Genomic DNA, 13,851 nt, shown 5'->3' on the forward strand with positions numbered 1-13,851 from the left:
AAATGACACTTGCAGTGCTATTTTGTTTGTGAACAAGACAGGTTAGCATGAATATATTTTTAGTATAATACAAAAATTAACAAATTCGGTGTTTTGTACAATTTTATTAATCTTAAATTTAGCAAATTCGCTTGAAATCTTGAGACGATGCGGGGAGGAAGAAAAAACAAATTATTCTGGATCGATCAACGACTTTATGTTATTAGTCGGTTATTTTGGAGGAGATAAAAGTAACTGTGGTAAAGCAGATGAAATGTTCACTATTGGTGAATACGTAACAGAAGAAGACAGAAGCTTTTATGAAGAAAATATCGTAAAAAATTGGAATAGTTCTAGCTGCGTTGATATATCTGTCAGTGATGATAAAAATGATGGTGAAGATGATCGTGAAAAAAGTTATCCGGAAGTTGATCCTGAAGTTCACCCCGATAGACATCCCGGGAGTGAGCAGGACGTTGTTGGTCAAGATGTTGGTCAGAATAATTCAACTGTGACTACAGAGAGTGAGAAACCTGATGAAAATTCCGGAGATGACAGCCAACAGCCAAGTCAAGACAACAGCCAAGGTCAATAATGAAGAAGAGGACTGAGGATTTGAGTTTATGATTGCTGGCTAACTGGGTAATGACCATTATGGTCAGTTCTCTCGAGGCCAGCATTATTAGTGTATTATTATAAAAATTCATAATTGTTTTGCTCAGATATAAATATGTGTATAATGTTAACGGTAACGTTTTTTGTTTAGCCGAGGTTTCTCTTTTAAACTTTTGTTATTACAGGTTAAATAATAAAATAAATAAGCGGATAATAAATTTGATAACTTTTCGTTACATTTTTTTATAATTTATTGAAAATTTTATTGAAATAAATTGTTTTATTTACGGTTACGGTAATAAGTGTTTGAAATTTTGTCAAAAGTTTTGCCTTTTATCTAATTAAAGTTTATTTGTTGAAAAATCACAAAAACATTAATTATTAAAGATAACATAGATATTTTAAAAAATATTCTAGCGCTTTACAATTGAGACAGACTATCGTATCGGTATGGACGGTCTCCTAAGTGACAATTCTTTTTAAACCAACTTAATATATTAGACTTTGACTACTCGTTAATAATCTGTGGCGGAAGCGAATTCCAAACGTGAGGATCAGCATGTCGAAATGCACGACCAGCATTATTGTTTGTTGTTTTATGCTGGTGAAAACGTAGAGCGATGGCGAACTTGACGATTGTTTGTATTACTATGTAGAAATTCACCGAGACACGACGATGACTGCGAGATTGAAAGTTTGAAGACGATGACAGCTATTTCAAATAAAACTCGATAGTGAAATCGATGGAAATGGAGGTTCATTAGATTCGACAAGTTCGTTGATGTCAGACGATGTAACAGTGTACCTGAATTGAGTACCACTCTAGCGTTTCTATTCATTATTCTCTGGAGACGTGATTCTTGACTTTTAGATATTCCATATAACAGAGAATTGCAGTAGTCCAATTTGGACAATATCAAATACCGTGCCAGTTCACTAGCCAAAGCAGTAGAAAGAAATTGTCTAATATGTCGTATTTCTCTTAAATGATTGTTACAGGATTTTTTTTTATAGACGTAATGTGATTTGAAAAGCTTAATTTTTTATCTAGAACTAATCCAAGTGTCTTTTGTGTGAGAGATATCGCGAGTAGGGTCTCTCTTTGTTAGACTGATGTTAAGTTATGTACATTATTTATTGAGTAGAAAGACCCCAGTGTTATGAGTTTGGTTTTATTTGAGTAGAATTGTAGATAGTTATGTAGAAACCATTCATTCAATGATGCGAAGCATGTGAAAAAGTGTGGTCCAAGTACAGATCCCTGTGAGACACCATGAAACTGATGGACTATTGGAGATGAGTATGTGGATATTTTGACTAATTGACTGCGACCAGTTATGTATGAAGATAGCCAGGAAAGGACAAAACACTTAACACCAAATTCCACTTCTAGACGACAAAGTAATATATAATAATATTTTTTATTTGGCCACAAAATTAGATAAAACAAAATCAAGGGCACGGGAGGGCTGATATATCATGACTGATGGTGTCGAAGCAAGCTGACAGATCCAGTCCAGCAAGAATTGTGGTTTTTTTTATTGTTGCATAAATTAAATACATTATCTGGGATATGAAGTAGAGCCGTTTCAGTAGAATGATTGATCTGAATAGCTGATTGTAAAGGTGAATAGTTAGGATATGAAGTGATGTAAGGTTGAATTCTTCTTAAGGCCGCACGTTCAATGATTTTGAATATGGATGTAAGGTTTGATATGGGACGGTAATTTAAAAGATCAGAGTCATCAAGGTTATCTTTTTTCAACAGTGGTAGGACTTGTGCTGTTTTAAAACTATCGGGAAACTGTTGAATGAAGGAAAGATTTGTGAGATGAGAGATAGCAATAAATAGAATGTCGTCACACTGAATGAGAACCTGGTAAGAGAATGGATCCAGTGGAGAATATAAGCTAAGATCAGTTTTGATAATATTCACAGTTTAGAAAACAGATAAAGGAACAAGTTTAAAAAAAGTTACGGTTATGACAATAAATAATTCAATATCCATAAGTAAAAACAACCAAATCTTATTTAATATTACTATGTAATAAAGACAATTTTATTTTTCTATCTGATATTTTGGGAAAGTTATTGACATTTTCAATTTTCATCCAATTTATATTTAATTCTATCAAGTCAGTCAGTTTTCTGAAAAAAATATGGTTAAACATGAGCAAAGCCACGTTCAAATAATAAACAAATATTTCATTCTAAAATAACAAAATGCACAATCCAACTTTTCAAAATGACATCTGAAATGCTTAACCAACGAAGCTTTAGCTGCCCTGTTAGCGTCCAGATTATGAGCTTTTGTGAGTATCTTCTGGCACAACTCAGCAAACAAAATCAACCACTTCTAGCAATGGATGTCCTTCAAACATGAATTTAATCCGATGACAAATGTTTTGACAGTATTGCATAGGTTGGACATGCTGGTTTTACCTGGTTAGGATATCAAATTTTTAATATTATGTTTCGATTTTTATACACATACACATCAAAATTTATTTTCACAAAATTAGAGTATTCTAATTTTTAATTTTAAAAATTTCGAATTCTGTTGTACATTTCAAAACTCTCAAAAAAATTGTATACTTTAGATGAATGCAACTTAGCTTTGGAAGCCTAATGTCGAAATTCTGTGTCCGCTACCGTTAACTGTCAGCCAAGTCCTTTCGTGGCTGATGGGTTCATTGAAAGTTATCTTAGCTTTTTATGTTAAACTTTCGGATATAATTTTTCTTAAACATATCATATGATATACTCAAATTTAATTTTATAATAATGGAAATAGTGGTGTAAGATAGTGACAAATATGACGATGATTAGTGTAAAATGTATGATTAGATAATGATTATACGACGAAGACGAAATGTTAAATTTGCAAAATTGACAAAGTTGTTGATCAAATAACACGGGAATTAACGATTCCCCATTGTAGCATTCACAAGTTAATGACATTAGAATTCGCGGATTGATTGAATAAATTTAAAATTCTAATGTTGAGTTAACAAAATAAAAATTTTATCAATCCAGTCAAACTCTGAAATGCTACTTAGGGCCCGTTCTAATATTACGTAACGCTCCGGGGGGGAGGGGGGGTCTAAGATTTTGTTACGGAGTGTTACGGGGGGAGGGGGGGTTCAAAAATTGTTACGTAACACAGAAAAAAATGTTGTTTTTTATATTTTTCATTATTAATAAATTTAATTTTTCATTCTAAAACACAAATGTTAGTGTAGTTTTTATAGAATCTATGTTAATAAATGGTTAATGATCATATTTCTTTAAAATTGTCGTTTTCATCCAAGAAACTTAGCAGTTATGAACATTCTGATAAAAAAACACGACGAATACAATGCATTTTCGTGACCGCGTGGTATATACGGAAAAAAAAAAAAAAAATTCTGCTTCTACTCTAAATTCAAAAATATTTTTACATAATGTTAACAAATGGTTAATTATCATATTTCTTTAAAATTGTCATTTTTACTCATGTTTTACTAAGTTTTTAAAAAATATATAAAATACACCACTCGTAGCGAATTGCCTGCTGCAAATGTGACTCACAACAACATAGAAAAAATATTTTTATAATAATACACATTTCGTTTATCGCTTATAACAACCGAAAATTATATAGATAGGCGCATTTTCGAAAAATAAACAAAAATAACAACGACGAAAACGCGAATTTGCGATAGTAATATTAAATCACTTTCAGGAAAACGCGGTGAAGTTGAGCGCGCGCGCTATCGCATTTTTTAACGTTGTGCGACCTGCTATTATAGATTAAATAATGTTGGATTATATAAAAGTTAGTTTAATTAATATATGGATGAATAAATGATGATTGAATGAAAGAATATAGGAAGAAAAATTTTTCTTGTGACAAGCTAAAAATCAAATTTGATCCAACGAGAGAAGAGTTATAAAAGGTTTAAAAAGTTAACTTTAGATTGCATAGTGTAGTTTAACGGTGACCGAAATTTTCAAGTTTGTGTTTCTCTTGCTGACATTTCTTTAAATTTTAAAAGTTCAAGTCGTATTTCTAGATTTAGAATGAGTACAATTTCTTTAATTATGTTTTAATTATCTGAAATTGTTATTTTGGAAATTTATTCTACATGATAATTTTATTTTTACTTTTTAACTGACCATTTTAGCATGGATAAAGATGACATGTTTAAAAAGTTATTTAACGCATTTATAAAAGCTAATCCAAGCGGTCAAAAACAAAAAATTCAGCATGATTGTGTTAGTTTCTGGAATTCAATCAAGACTGCACCTGATTTTGTCCGCTTGTACAACGCAAAGAAAGCTGAACTAGAGGGTACTGCTAGGAAGCGGTTAATTTCGTCTTTTTTCTTGTCTAAAAACGAGAACATTCCTTCCAATTTAAAGTCAAATGACAGCTCTTGTGGAATAATAAATTCTTTTTCTTCAACTTTTTCTGCCGTTCCATCAACTGCAAGCTGTTCAAAGTTAACTGTTTCGAATGACAAATGTCCAGCTCAGAAGCAACTCACGGAAGAACTGAATATTATTAACGCAGATCTAGTAGGCTTAATGGCACGCGACAATATGCGCATACTCACAGCTAAGCAGAAAGAAGAAATGGACACTAAGAAGGCGCGTAAACGACAAATTGAAAAGGATATAATTAAAAAAAAAGCTAATCAAGAGCGTCAGAAGAAGTTTCGTATTGACAAGAAAGAAATACTGCAAAAAGTTATTGAAGAAAATCCTGAACTTGCTAAGAAATTAAAAACTAAAGAAAGTCCTGGGCGTCCGTCAATAGTGAGTGAACAGCCCGATTTGCTTAAATCGATATTAGACATTGCTGAATTTGGCTGCTCGGCTGACGAACGAAGACGAATGGAAACTTTGAGATGCGTTAAAACTTTAGATGAACTACATAAGGAACTATTGAATATGGGGTTCAAAATATCACGAACAGCTGTGTACTATCATCTCCTTCCAAAAAATTATAATACAGTTGATGGCAGAAGACATGTCAGCACAGTTCCAGTGAAATTGATTCGTGCTACAAATGATCTCCATCGACAGCATCCAGATACTAAATTTGCTACTGATACTGTTCATCATCTTTGCGAGCTTGCTTCATTTTTTGGTCCGGCAAATACGACAGTCATTAGTCAAGATGACAAATGTCGAGTACCTATTGGCATCACAGCAGCCAAAATGCAAGCACCTATGCTTATGCATATGGAATTCGTGTAAGACTTCCAGATCACGATTGGGTTATCGGCGATCGGCATAAGTTAATACCATCTGTATACGCCGGCCTTGTAATATCTGAAAAAGGTTATGGTGCAAAAGAAGCTGTAACATACTCTGGTCCAACTTTCATCTCAGTTCGATCAGAAAAACATTCTTCTTCAAATGCAATGAGTCATGCAAGAGACTTCGAGAGATTGATGAAACTTCCTGAATTTGATACTATAACGAAAACAATGGATCAAAATGCAAAGCCAATATTCATCTTTTTTGTTGATGGAGGACCAGATGAGAATCCTAAATATCCACACACTATTCAATCCGCCATCAGACAGTTTAAAAAGTACAATTTAGATACAATATTTATTGCTACAAATGCGCCAGGTCGCAGCGCATTTAATCAGGTTGAACGTCGAATGGCACCTTTAAGCAGAGAATTAAGTGGGGTAATTTTGCTGCATGATTTCTACGGAAGCCACCTTGATATCAATGGTAAAACAATTGATGAGAAGCTAGAAATTTTAAACTTTGAACATGCAGGTGAAACGTAGCAACCATCTCCGGTAATGTTGTAATTGACAACCATCAAGTCATTGCAGAATACGTTTGCCCAGAAAGATCCGAAATCGATTTAATAGATACAGCATGCATTGATGAAAAATGGAAAATGAATCATATTCGTTCTTCACAATACTTTTTGCAAATTTTGAAGTGCCAGGATCGAACATGCTGTACAGAGCCACGAGCCCATTTTTCAACTTTTTTCCTCAACGTTTTTTGCCAGCACCTTTGCCGCTAGTATACAGTCCTTCTATTTCAATCGCAAAGTCAACTGAAGACGTAGGTAAATTTATGAGCTTATTTCAAAATGAAGCATTTGCTAACCGTACACTCCCTTATGATTTTCACTGCCCATCCGTTAGTAGTACAGTACCAACGAGAGTTTGTATAGATTGTGGATTGTATTGTGCTTCACTGGAAATGTTGAAATCTCACCGAAAGTCAATCCACAATCGTATTGTCAATACCAAGAAGAAGCCGAAGAAAATCATAAAAAAGCGGAATGAAGAATTGTTGGTACAGTTGGATGATGATGTTGAATGGATGAATAGGGAAAATGTTGAATGTATTGAAGAAACAGAAGAAGATGAGAATCCTGTAAATAATGAAGTACCAATAATATCTATTCAAACTCATTTGGAAAGTATATGGGAAGAAGATTGTTGATATTTTTAACAATTTTGATTTTGATTTTAGAAACAACGCTATATAAATACATTTGATGTATGATTTATTGAAAATAATAGAAATTTGAAATAATTTTGTTTTTTATTACCGAAAAATTAAAAATATTTTTTGTTACGTAACGGGGGGGGGGTAAGTCGTTTGTTACGGAAGTGGAAGGGGGGGGAGGGAGTCAAAAAAGTCGTTTTTTCGTGTTACGTAATACTCGAACGGCCCCTTAATGAGGCTTGCTTCTTCTTGAAAGCACGTTCTTCCAATTTAAAAAATTTTCCGGCTAACAGATCTCTGATGTTCGAAATGAATGCTTGAGAAAAACTAAAATTAATTTTAAATTTTATAATTCATAATTTTATGAAATACCTCAATAATTTTTTTAATATTACATGTTTATTTAGATAAATATTTTATAGAGATATCATTAAATTTATTTCAAACAGATATTTCTCCGATAAATTTTGAAAGTTGGTGCTGGTCCTATCTGTAGCTTCTTTCATTGTACTACCAGGTATTTTTTATAATTTCATGAAAAATGGTCAAAAAATGAAATATATTAAAGGATTCTCACATTTTTAAACTTTTTATATTTTCATTTTTACCATATGTTTAAAAAAACTCCTTTTTATAGATACGATATAGTTTGTTAATCTTTATGAAATATTGCCAAAATGATTAAATATTTTGATGAATTTTAATGAAAAATTGTTGTTTTCATAAATACTTCTTTCATAGATTTTCATTTATTTGTTTTTTGAGACATCTTTATAGAAATATTTTATCTAACTTCTAAACTGCAAAGTGAAAGAAAATAGTTATATACTTACGCAAAATATTCATTAATGATTTAGTGAAAATACTTCTATAAAGTTTTAACATCAAACTATTTTGAAACCACATTAAAAAAATGAACACGGTTTTGTTGTACCTACTCCCGTTGTAAGTCCCAACTACATAGTCATCATTTCGTATTCATTAATCTTTAACACTAATTGCCATTGAAATTTATATAAATAATCATTTCAAAATATCAAAACTTTTCAACACTCGTCTCTACAGTGACGCAAAACCAGACGACGTCTGATGCTCTGATGTGCGCTTCATGTACAAATACAATGCACTTCGATATGAATCCACCGNCCAAATCCTGCTTCATTGAATCGCCAGTTGTCCTCTGTAATGACCTTTGTCTTGCCACCATGTTGATCAACGGCTCTGGTGAAATTAGTTTTCATTTTTGTCATATCAATCAGTAGTCGTAGTGCAATTTCTGATTTTTTTAAACAGTTGACCTTTTACTATCGCACAAATTAGGTACGCAATTAACAACTTCAGCGATCTAACCTAAATGGTTAAATCAGAAATTGCACTACGACTAATGATTGATATGACAAAAATGAAAACTAATTTCGAGATATTTTGTCAGTTTAAAAATCTGAAAATTACCATTATATAACATGACATAACAAAGCATGCATGACATAATATACCATAGCATTGTATAACATAACAACACAGTATAACATAATATAACATAAAGGAATAATAACGTTAAAACTACAAAAGGATTGTAAGCAGTTTCAATCTATTCATGTTGAATATTAAGAGGTCTTCTTCTAAGTTACACGATTGCTCATGGTTTACTGAAAAATTTTTGCGCAATTAAGAACAAAAGAATGGCGTTAAAAAACAACAAACAGCACTTCTTGCCAGACACCAAATGAATAAAAATTCCTCAAATTCATAGTCCTTCATTCTTCGTCTATCACTCAATCACATATTAAACATACATGCAAGTCATGGCTGTTTTACAACCACAGAGCTATATTTCTAACTATCGCTTGTCATGACTCAGAAGAGGATAATGAACGATGGATGGTGTTAGTTTAGTTTAACTGGTGGTGGCAACTTTTGTAATGATTGCATTTACATGTAAAAATAGATTGTTTTATCGAAAAGAAGAGGAATAAAATTAAAGTTAGAGTTAAAGTCGATAGAGAAAAATTAATGATTTTTGTTAGAGGTTTGTTGAAATGCTTAAGTTTAAACTGACAGTTCGTTGAAATGCATTTAACTTGTTAATATGAGTCTACTGTTTTAAAAAGTTGTCTGATTGAACACTCTCTTCTTATTTAACCCTTCCACTGATTTTAAAAACTATTCAAAATATCATTTATTAAAAATCTTTCTTAATTCATTTTTGAAAATATTCTAATTCTGATAAGGATTTTTCACAAACATTCAGCTTAGTTCGGCATATTTGTTTTAAGTTTTTTTTATATGATTTTGTTAGTTTTAAAATTTTTTGGTTCATTAATAAATATTTCACGATGTCATATTATAATAACACCTACAAACTAATCAGCAGCCTGTGTTGAATAAATTTAATAATTTAGTAACCATTAAATGAGCATGATTAATAAATAAATAAATTATGTATATTTACTTCAGAAACATTAATATGATAATTTAATTAATTAATTAATTTTAATTATGGACAGCGAATCAGTCATTGGTTGAATGTTCAAGATGAAGTTTTTAACTTTCTTCTCCTTTATGGCATGCCTTCTTTTACTCTCAGGTACATTCAATTACCTTTATTTACAGTAAAAAAAAGTTTAACTTGTATAATATTTTGTCTGAAAGTGATGTATGCAAAACAGTTAACATTGAAATAATGGGATACGACAAATGATGAATCCAATAGGTCATGGAGAGTTTCAAATAAGCAATTACTGCTGTATCTCAATGTTGGACCTTTAATTCCAAATAATTTCTATTTTTTTATTGTTGGATATTTTAGTAAAAAGAAAAAAAAAGATATTTGATTTTTTTATAATTTTTTCTTTCAACTAATAAAAACCTAAAAAACAGTTGCGTCTCACAAGAAGAAATCGGCAAAATGGTGTGCCGAGTGTGTCAACTCCATGAAGCTTTATGACAGAAGCGTGCCAAAGCATTGTTTCATTGAATCATCAGCTAAGAAGTGTGACTATCAATGCTTTGCCTACTTGTTCATTAATATCACAGGTTGGATTATTTTCGTGTAAACTGGTCCAAATTGCTTTGTTTCCTTTCATTGTTTCAACAAATTCAACACCAACATGTCTTTCTTCACATAACATTTGACTGATTGCTGTTTACCAAGTTTTGAGTTTTGTGATGCAGGATTAAGTGAGAGTTGGAGCAAAAATATGATATAAAAAGTATGATAATACTAATACAAACTTTTTAGAATTGCATTGGCGAAATTAATGTGCCTGATTTTTTCCGTAAACAGCGAAAGTTGATTAAAAAGAGATAATTAGAAAGCTGTGATTGTTTCCAGCATTAAATTTTTTATAAATAAAAATAACAGTTAATTTGATAAGTTTTGGACAAAAGCAAATAAATTTTGTAAATCAGCACTCATCTTTCCACGCGGATGCAGAACAAAGAATTGAACTATACACCACCTCGTCTATATCAACAACTTCTTTTATATAGCTACATCTAAATTTATCCCTGACGACGTTTTATGATTCATCATCTTAATGTGTTTGAAGCGAGAAAAATGTCACTTCACGTTATTTCAATGTTCAAATTTATTACTATACTCTATTTCATGTATTTAATTATACATTTATAATATTAGCAAATAAAAAAAATTCATTGAGTTTTCCTTCCTCCTTCCAACTCAGCTTCCCTCGTGAAGATAACTCGATCTTGCGTCGTTGGTTCGGACTTTGAGACCAACTTCTCTTTAGAAAGAGGTTTCTACTTTTTAAGCAACCGAAACAAATCGCTGACCAACTGCTATACACCAGACAAGTTGTTTAGCACCAGTAACCTCGGTGAGACTGACATCAAGCTCTACAAGAAGGCCATCAAGAATTGGAAAAGTTCGACCTGCAAGAAAGAAAAATAAATTTTTAAATAAGAGTGAAATACAATGGAAACATTTTATGAAAATTTCTTCTCTAATTCGTTAAAATTTTCATATCATTGATTGATTGACATTATGATGAAGTGTTGTTTTTCTTAAAAATTACACGTTACACAGTTCAGGGCATCAACAACGGGTATTGTATCAATGTTTTATAAACGTTTCTTCCAATGTATGTAATGTTCCCTCGTTAACTAATACAATGAAATAATTTTGTTATTCATGTATATCAAACAAATAACTAGATAATACAAATTATTATACAAAAAAATGCATTAACATTTGATCCTTTACACAAAAATTATCTTAAAATTTTTGTCGTAGAGACCAGAGTTTGGCACGATATGTAATGGCTAAGGTGCCTGGCATTTCTGTTGCAGTGACCGAGTTCGTTTGCAAATAGACACTCGCCCATTACACGCAACGTTCGATGCGTTGGTTTACGTGTAATTTTTTACGTAAACTGTGTGATTGTTGTCGACGCATTTGGGAAGAAATACTAGAGGAAGAATAAAATAGTGAGATCGAATATATAAAAAATAGACTTCACACCTATAAGTCAGAGCTCTAAGTTTATAGCCAATTGCTATACCCGAGTTTTTTGAAATAACTTTCAAATTTGTAAATACTTTTTCATCATTCATATTTCATTCCATCAAAACAAAAGAAGAAAAAATAGACGAATTATTTGAACTGACGAGGAGACAAAGTAGAAACTTAATTAACCTCTTCACGTTTGCCATATCGATGTTTTTAATAAATACATTTCATATAGCTGCATATTTTACTAGTTTGGATGTTTGCTTCATCCTTGACTTCTGTTCATCTTTTCATTTTGAGTGATCTCTTAACAGGTTTGTCTGATTCTGCTGTTTGATTTTTTTCTGTTTCAACGAGCAACTTTGTTTCGTTCTGTAATAATAAAACCTTATACAAATGTAAAACTTGAATTGCATCGTTCTTTGAATTTTATTATTCAAATGTTTTTTCAGAATCAAGAAACCAAAGTTCGGATTCTGACAAACGCAGTTCGTTCCGGAAAATTAACAATTGAATTGATGAGCTTAAAAAATGAGCAAAATGACAAAGTGAATGAAGCCTACCTATATGCGTAGGCGCTGGGAAATAAATAAGAAAATACATTTATAAAATATTTTGAGATATGAAAAAAGGCATTGAACGGGCCGACATTAGATGCGTGTTAATATTTTTTAAAACCATTAATAGATTGGTATTGTTTGTACCACTTTGGCTTAAATGCCTGGATGATTTTTGCTTTTGTTAAATAAAAATTACAAAAAAAAAGAAAAAAATCACGAAAAAATTAAAATTGCGAATGAGTCTTGAGCGTTAAGATTCGTCAATATTTCAAAACATTAATGATTTTGATCGAGAATTCTCGTTAACACTTGAATTTATTCACCTTTGCTAAGGATTGCAAATAAAATAATCTTGGCTCATTTTCAACAAAATTTCTCACTTTACTGATCGAAATTGTGAATATAGCGTTGATCTTGTTTTAAAATATTTATTCTGAAAATACTAAAAAATATTTTTAATTTAATTTTTTTTCAGTTTTGCTAAGACGTAAAATAAAATGAAAGTCGTTTACTGTATAGCAATAATTGTGCTGCTGTTGACTTTGTTATGCTTTCACGGTAAGTTTGAGTTGCTCTTCATTGTTCAAATTTAAAAGATAGTTTCAATTTATTACAAAATTTTACAAAATTTTTCTATTCATAATAATTATTGAGAGTCTTCACGATGAATTAATTTATTGAGAAGTAATCAACACACTGTTATTTAACATTAAATTTTCACCATTAATACAAAAGTGTTGGCTGAAGGTGTGGTCTGCGGAAAATGTAGGTCTGCTCTGAAAAAGGGTGATTCAGCTAACACCGCTCCGTGCTTCTCCAAATCTCCGCTGACCACATGCGCAGAGTTCTGCTACGCGTTCCTGGTCATTTTTCGAAATGGTCAGTTGAACATTTTTGAAGTGATTTTTCAATTGTGTGTTGATGAAGGATTATTTGTACCAATTGATTAGAAGTGTGATCATCATTTCAGATTCCACGGTGGATTTCTGGAGAGACTGTGTGGATGAGAGGATGAATGACGACAAATCATTAGACGAATTCATCACTCTCTCGGCGACTTTCGATGTGAACGAAAGCAACTGCGGAACTGCCCACCAACTTTTCAACGTCAGCCACTTGGGCACGCAAAGTTTGAACATCTTCAAAACTTTTGCTGATACGTGGACGGTCTCTGGTTGCGATCCGAACTATGAAATCAAAGAGGAAACTAAAATTGACGGACTGTTTTCGTGAACCGCCTGAAATTTTTGTGACATATCCAAAAACTCAAAGACGTTGTAACATAAATTAATCGTTTTTACAATATAAAATTAAAAATTTAATGAATTCTGATTAGGTTTTAAAGCATTTTTAACTGTCAAATGCTAGAAACGCTAACTATGTTGTTGTGCTGATAGATTCATCCAACTCATTATGTCTTGAAATATAACGATTATTGTATGTGCACTTACCAGATTAACATTTCTGTGATTTATCGGTTGGTTATCAGATTCATCGATAAACATTACTGAAATTTTCTAAAATAAAAAAAAAAAAAAAAACTTGAAAAAATACAAACTTCAAATAAAAATGCTCATTTAAAGACAACTCAAAATAATTAACATTTTCATGCCAAATTAAAACAGCTTGCTTTCGTTTCGCCGTTTTCACCAGAACTTATTTATGACCTCGTTCTTCATTTATTCTTAATTTATTTTTAATTTATTCTTCATTTATTCAATTAGTTTCTATAAGAATCAACTTGTTTAGAGT

At 31.6% G+C, this 13,851-nt stretch overlaps 5 protein-coding genes across 5 annotated transcripts in view; 3 read left to right on the forward strand and 2 right to left on the reverse strand.

Annotated features, from left to right (window-relative positions):
* Nucleotides 1-574, forward strand: part of HELRODRAFT_183351 (hypothetical protein) — a gene marked incomplete at both ends in the record, with an annotated part of 2,243 nt that extends 1,669 nt beyond the window's left edge. Inside the window, 2 exons of the mRNA XM_009012379.1 lie at nt 38-41; nt 123-574. Coding sequence (XP_009010627.1) covers nt 38-41; nt 123-574 — 456 coding nt within the window. The remainder of the gene's footprint in view (nt 1-37; nt 42-122) is intronic.
* A 1,275-nt stretch (nt 575-1,849) lies between these two features.
* Nucleotides 1,850-2,002, reverse strand: HELRODRAFT_127036 (hypothetical protein; the record flags this gene model as incomplete). Its single annotated transcript, XM_009012380.1, has 1 exon — nt 1,850-2,002. A coding segment is annotated over one exon (153 nt), but the record flags the coding sequence as incomplete, so codon positions are not given.
* Nucleotides 2,003-2,125: 123 nt separating this feature from the next.
* Nucleotides 2,126-2,323, reverse strand: HELRODRAFT_127032 (hypothetical protein; the record flags this gene model as incomplete). Its single annotated transcript, XM_009012381.1, has 1 exon — nt 2,126-2,323. A coding segment is annotated over one exon (198 nt), but the record flags the coding sequence as incomplete, so codon positions are not given.
* Nucleotides 2,324-4,761: 2,438 nt separating this feature from the next.
* Nucleotides 4,762-7,062, forward strand: HELRODRAFT_183352 (hypothetical protein; the record flags this gene model as incomplete). Its single annotated transcript, XM_009012382.1, has 3 exons — nt 4,762-5,534; nt 5,840-6,375; nt 6,548-7,062. The coding sequence occupies 3 exons, from the start codon at nt 4,762-4,764 to the stop codon at nt 7,060-7,062; spliced, it is 1,824 nt and encodes a 607-aa protein (XP_009010630.1).
* A 2,541-nt stretch (nt 7,063-9,603) lies between these two features.
* Nucleotides 9,604-13,332, forward strand: HELRODRAFT_183353 (hypothetical protein; the record flags this gene model as incomplete). The annotated part of the gene is made up of 5 exons (XM_009012383.1): nt 9,604-9,655; nt 9,949-10,104; nt 10,755-10,955; nt 12,835-12,978; nt 13,070-13,332. The coding sequence occupies 5 exons, from the start codon at nt 9,604-9,606 to the stop codon at nt 13,330-13,332; spliced, it is 816 nt and encodes a 271-aa protein (XP_009010631.1).
* Between the last annotated feature and the right edge of the window lie 519 nt (nt 13,333-13,851).

This window comes from Helobdella robusta (assembly GCF_000326865.2).
Source record: "Helobdella robusta unplaced genomic scaffold HELROscaffold_105, whole genome shotgun sequence".
Classification (NCBI taxonomy): domain Eukaryota; kingdom Metazoa; phylum Annelida; class Clitellata; order Rhynchobdellida; family Glossiphoniidae; genus Helobdella; species Helobdella robusta.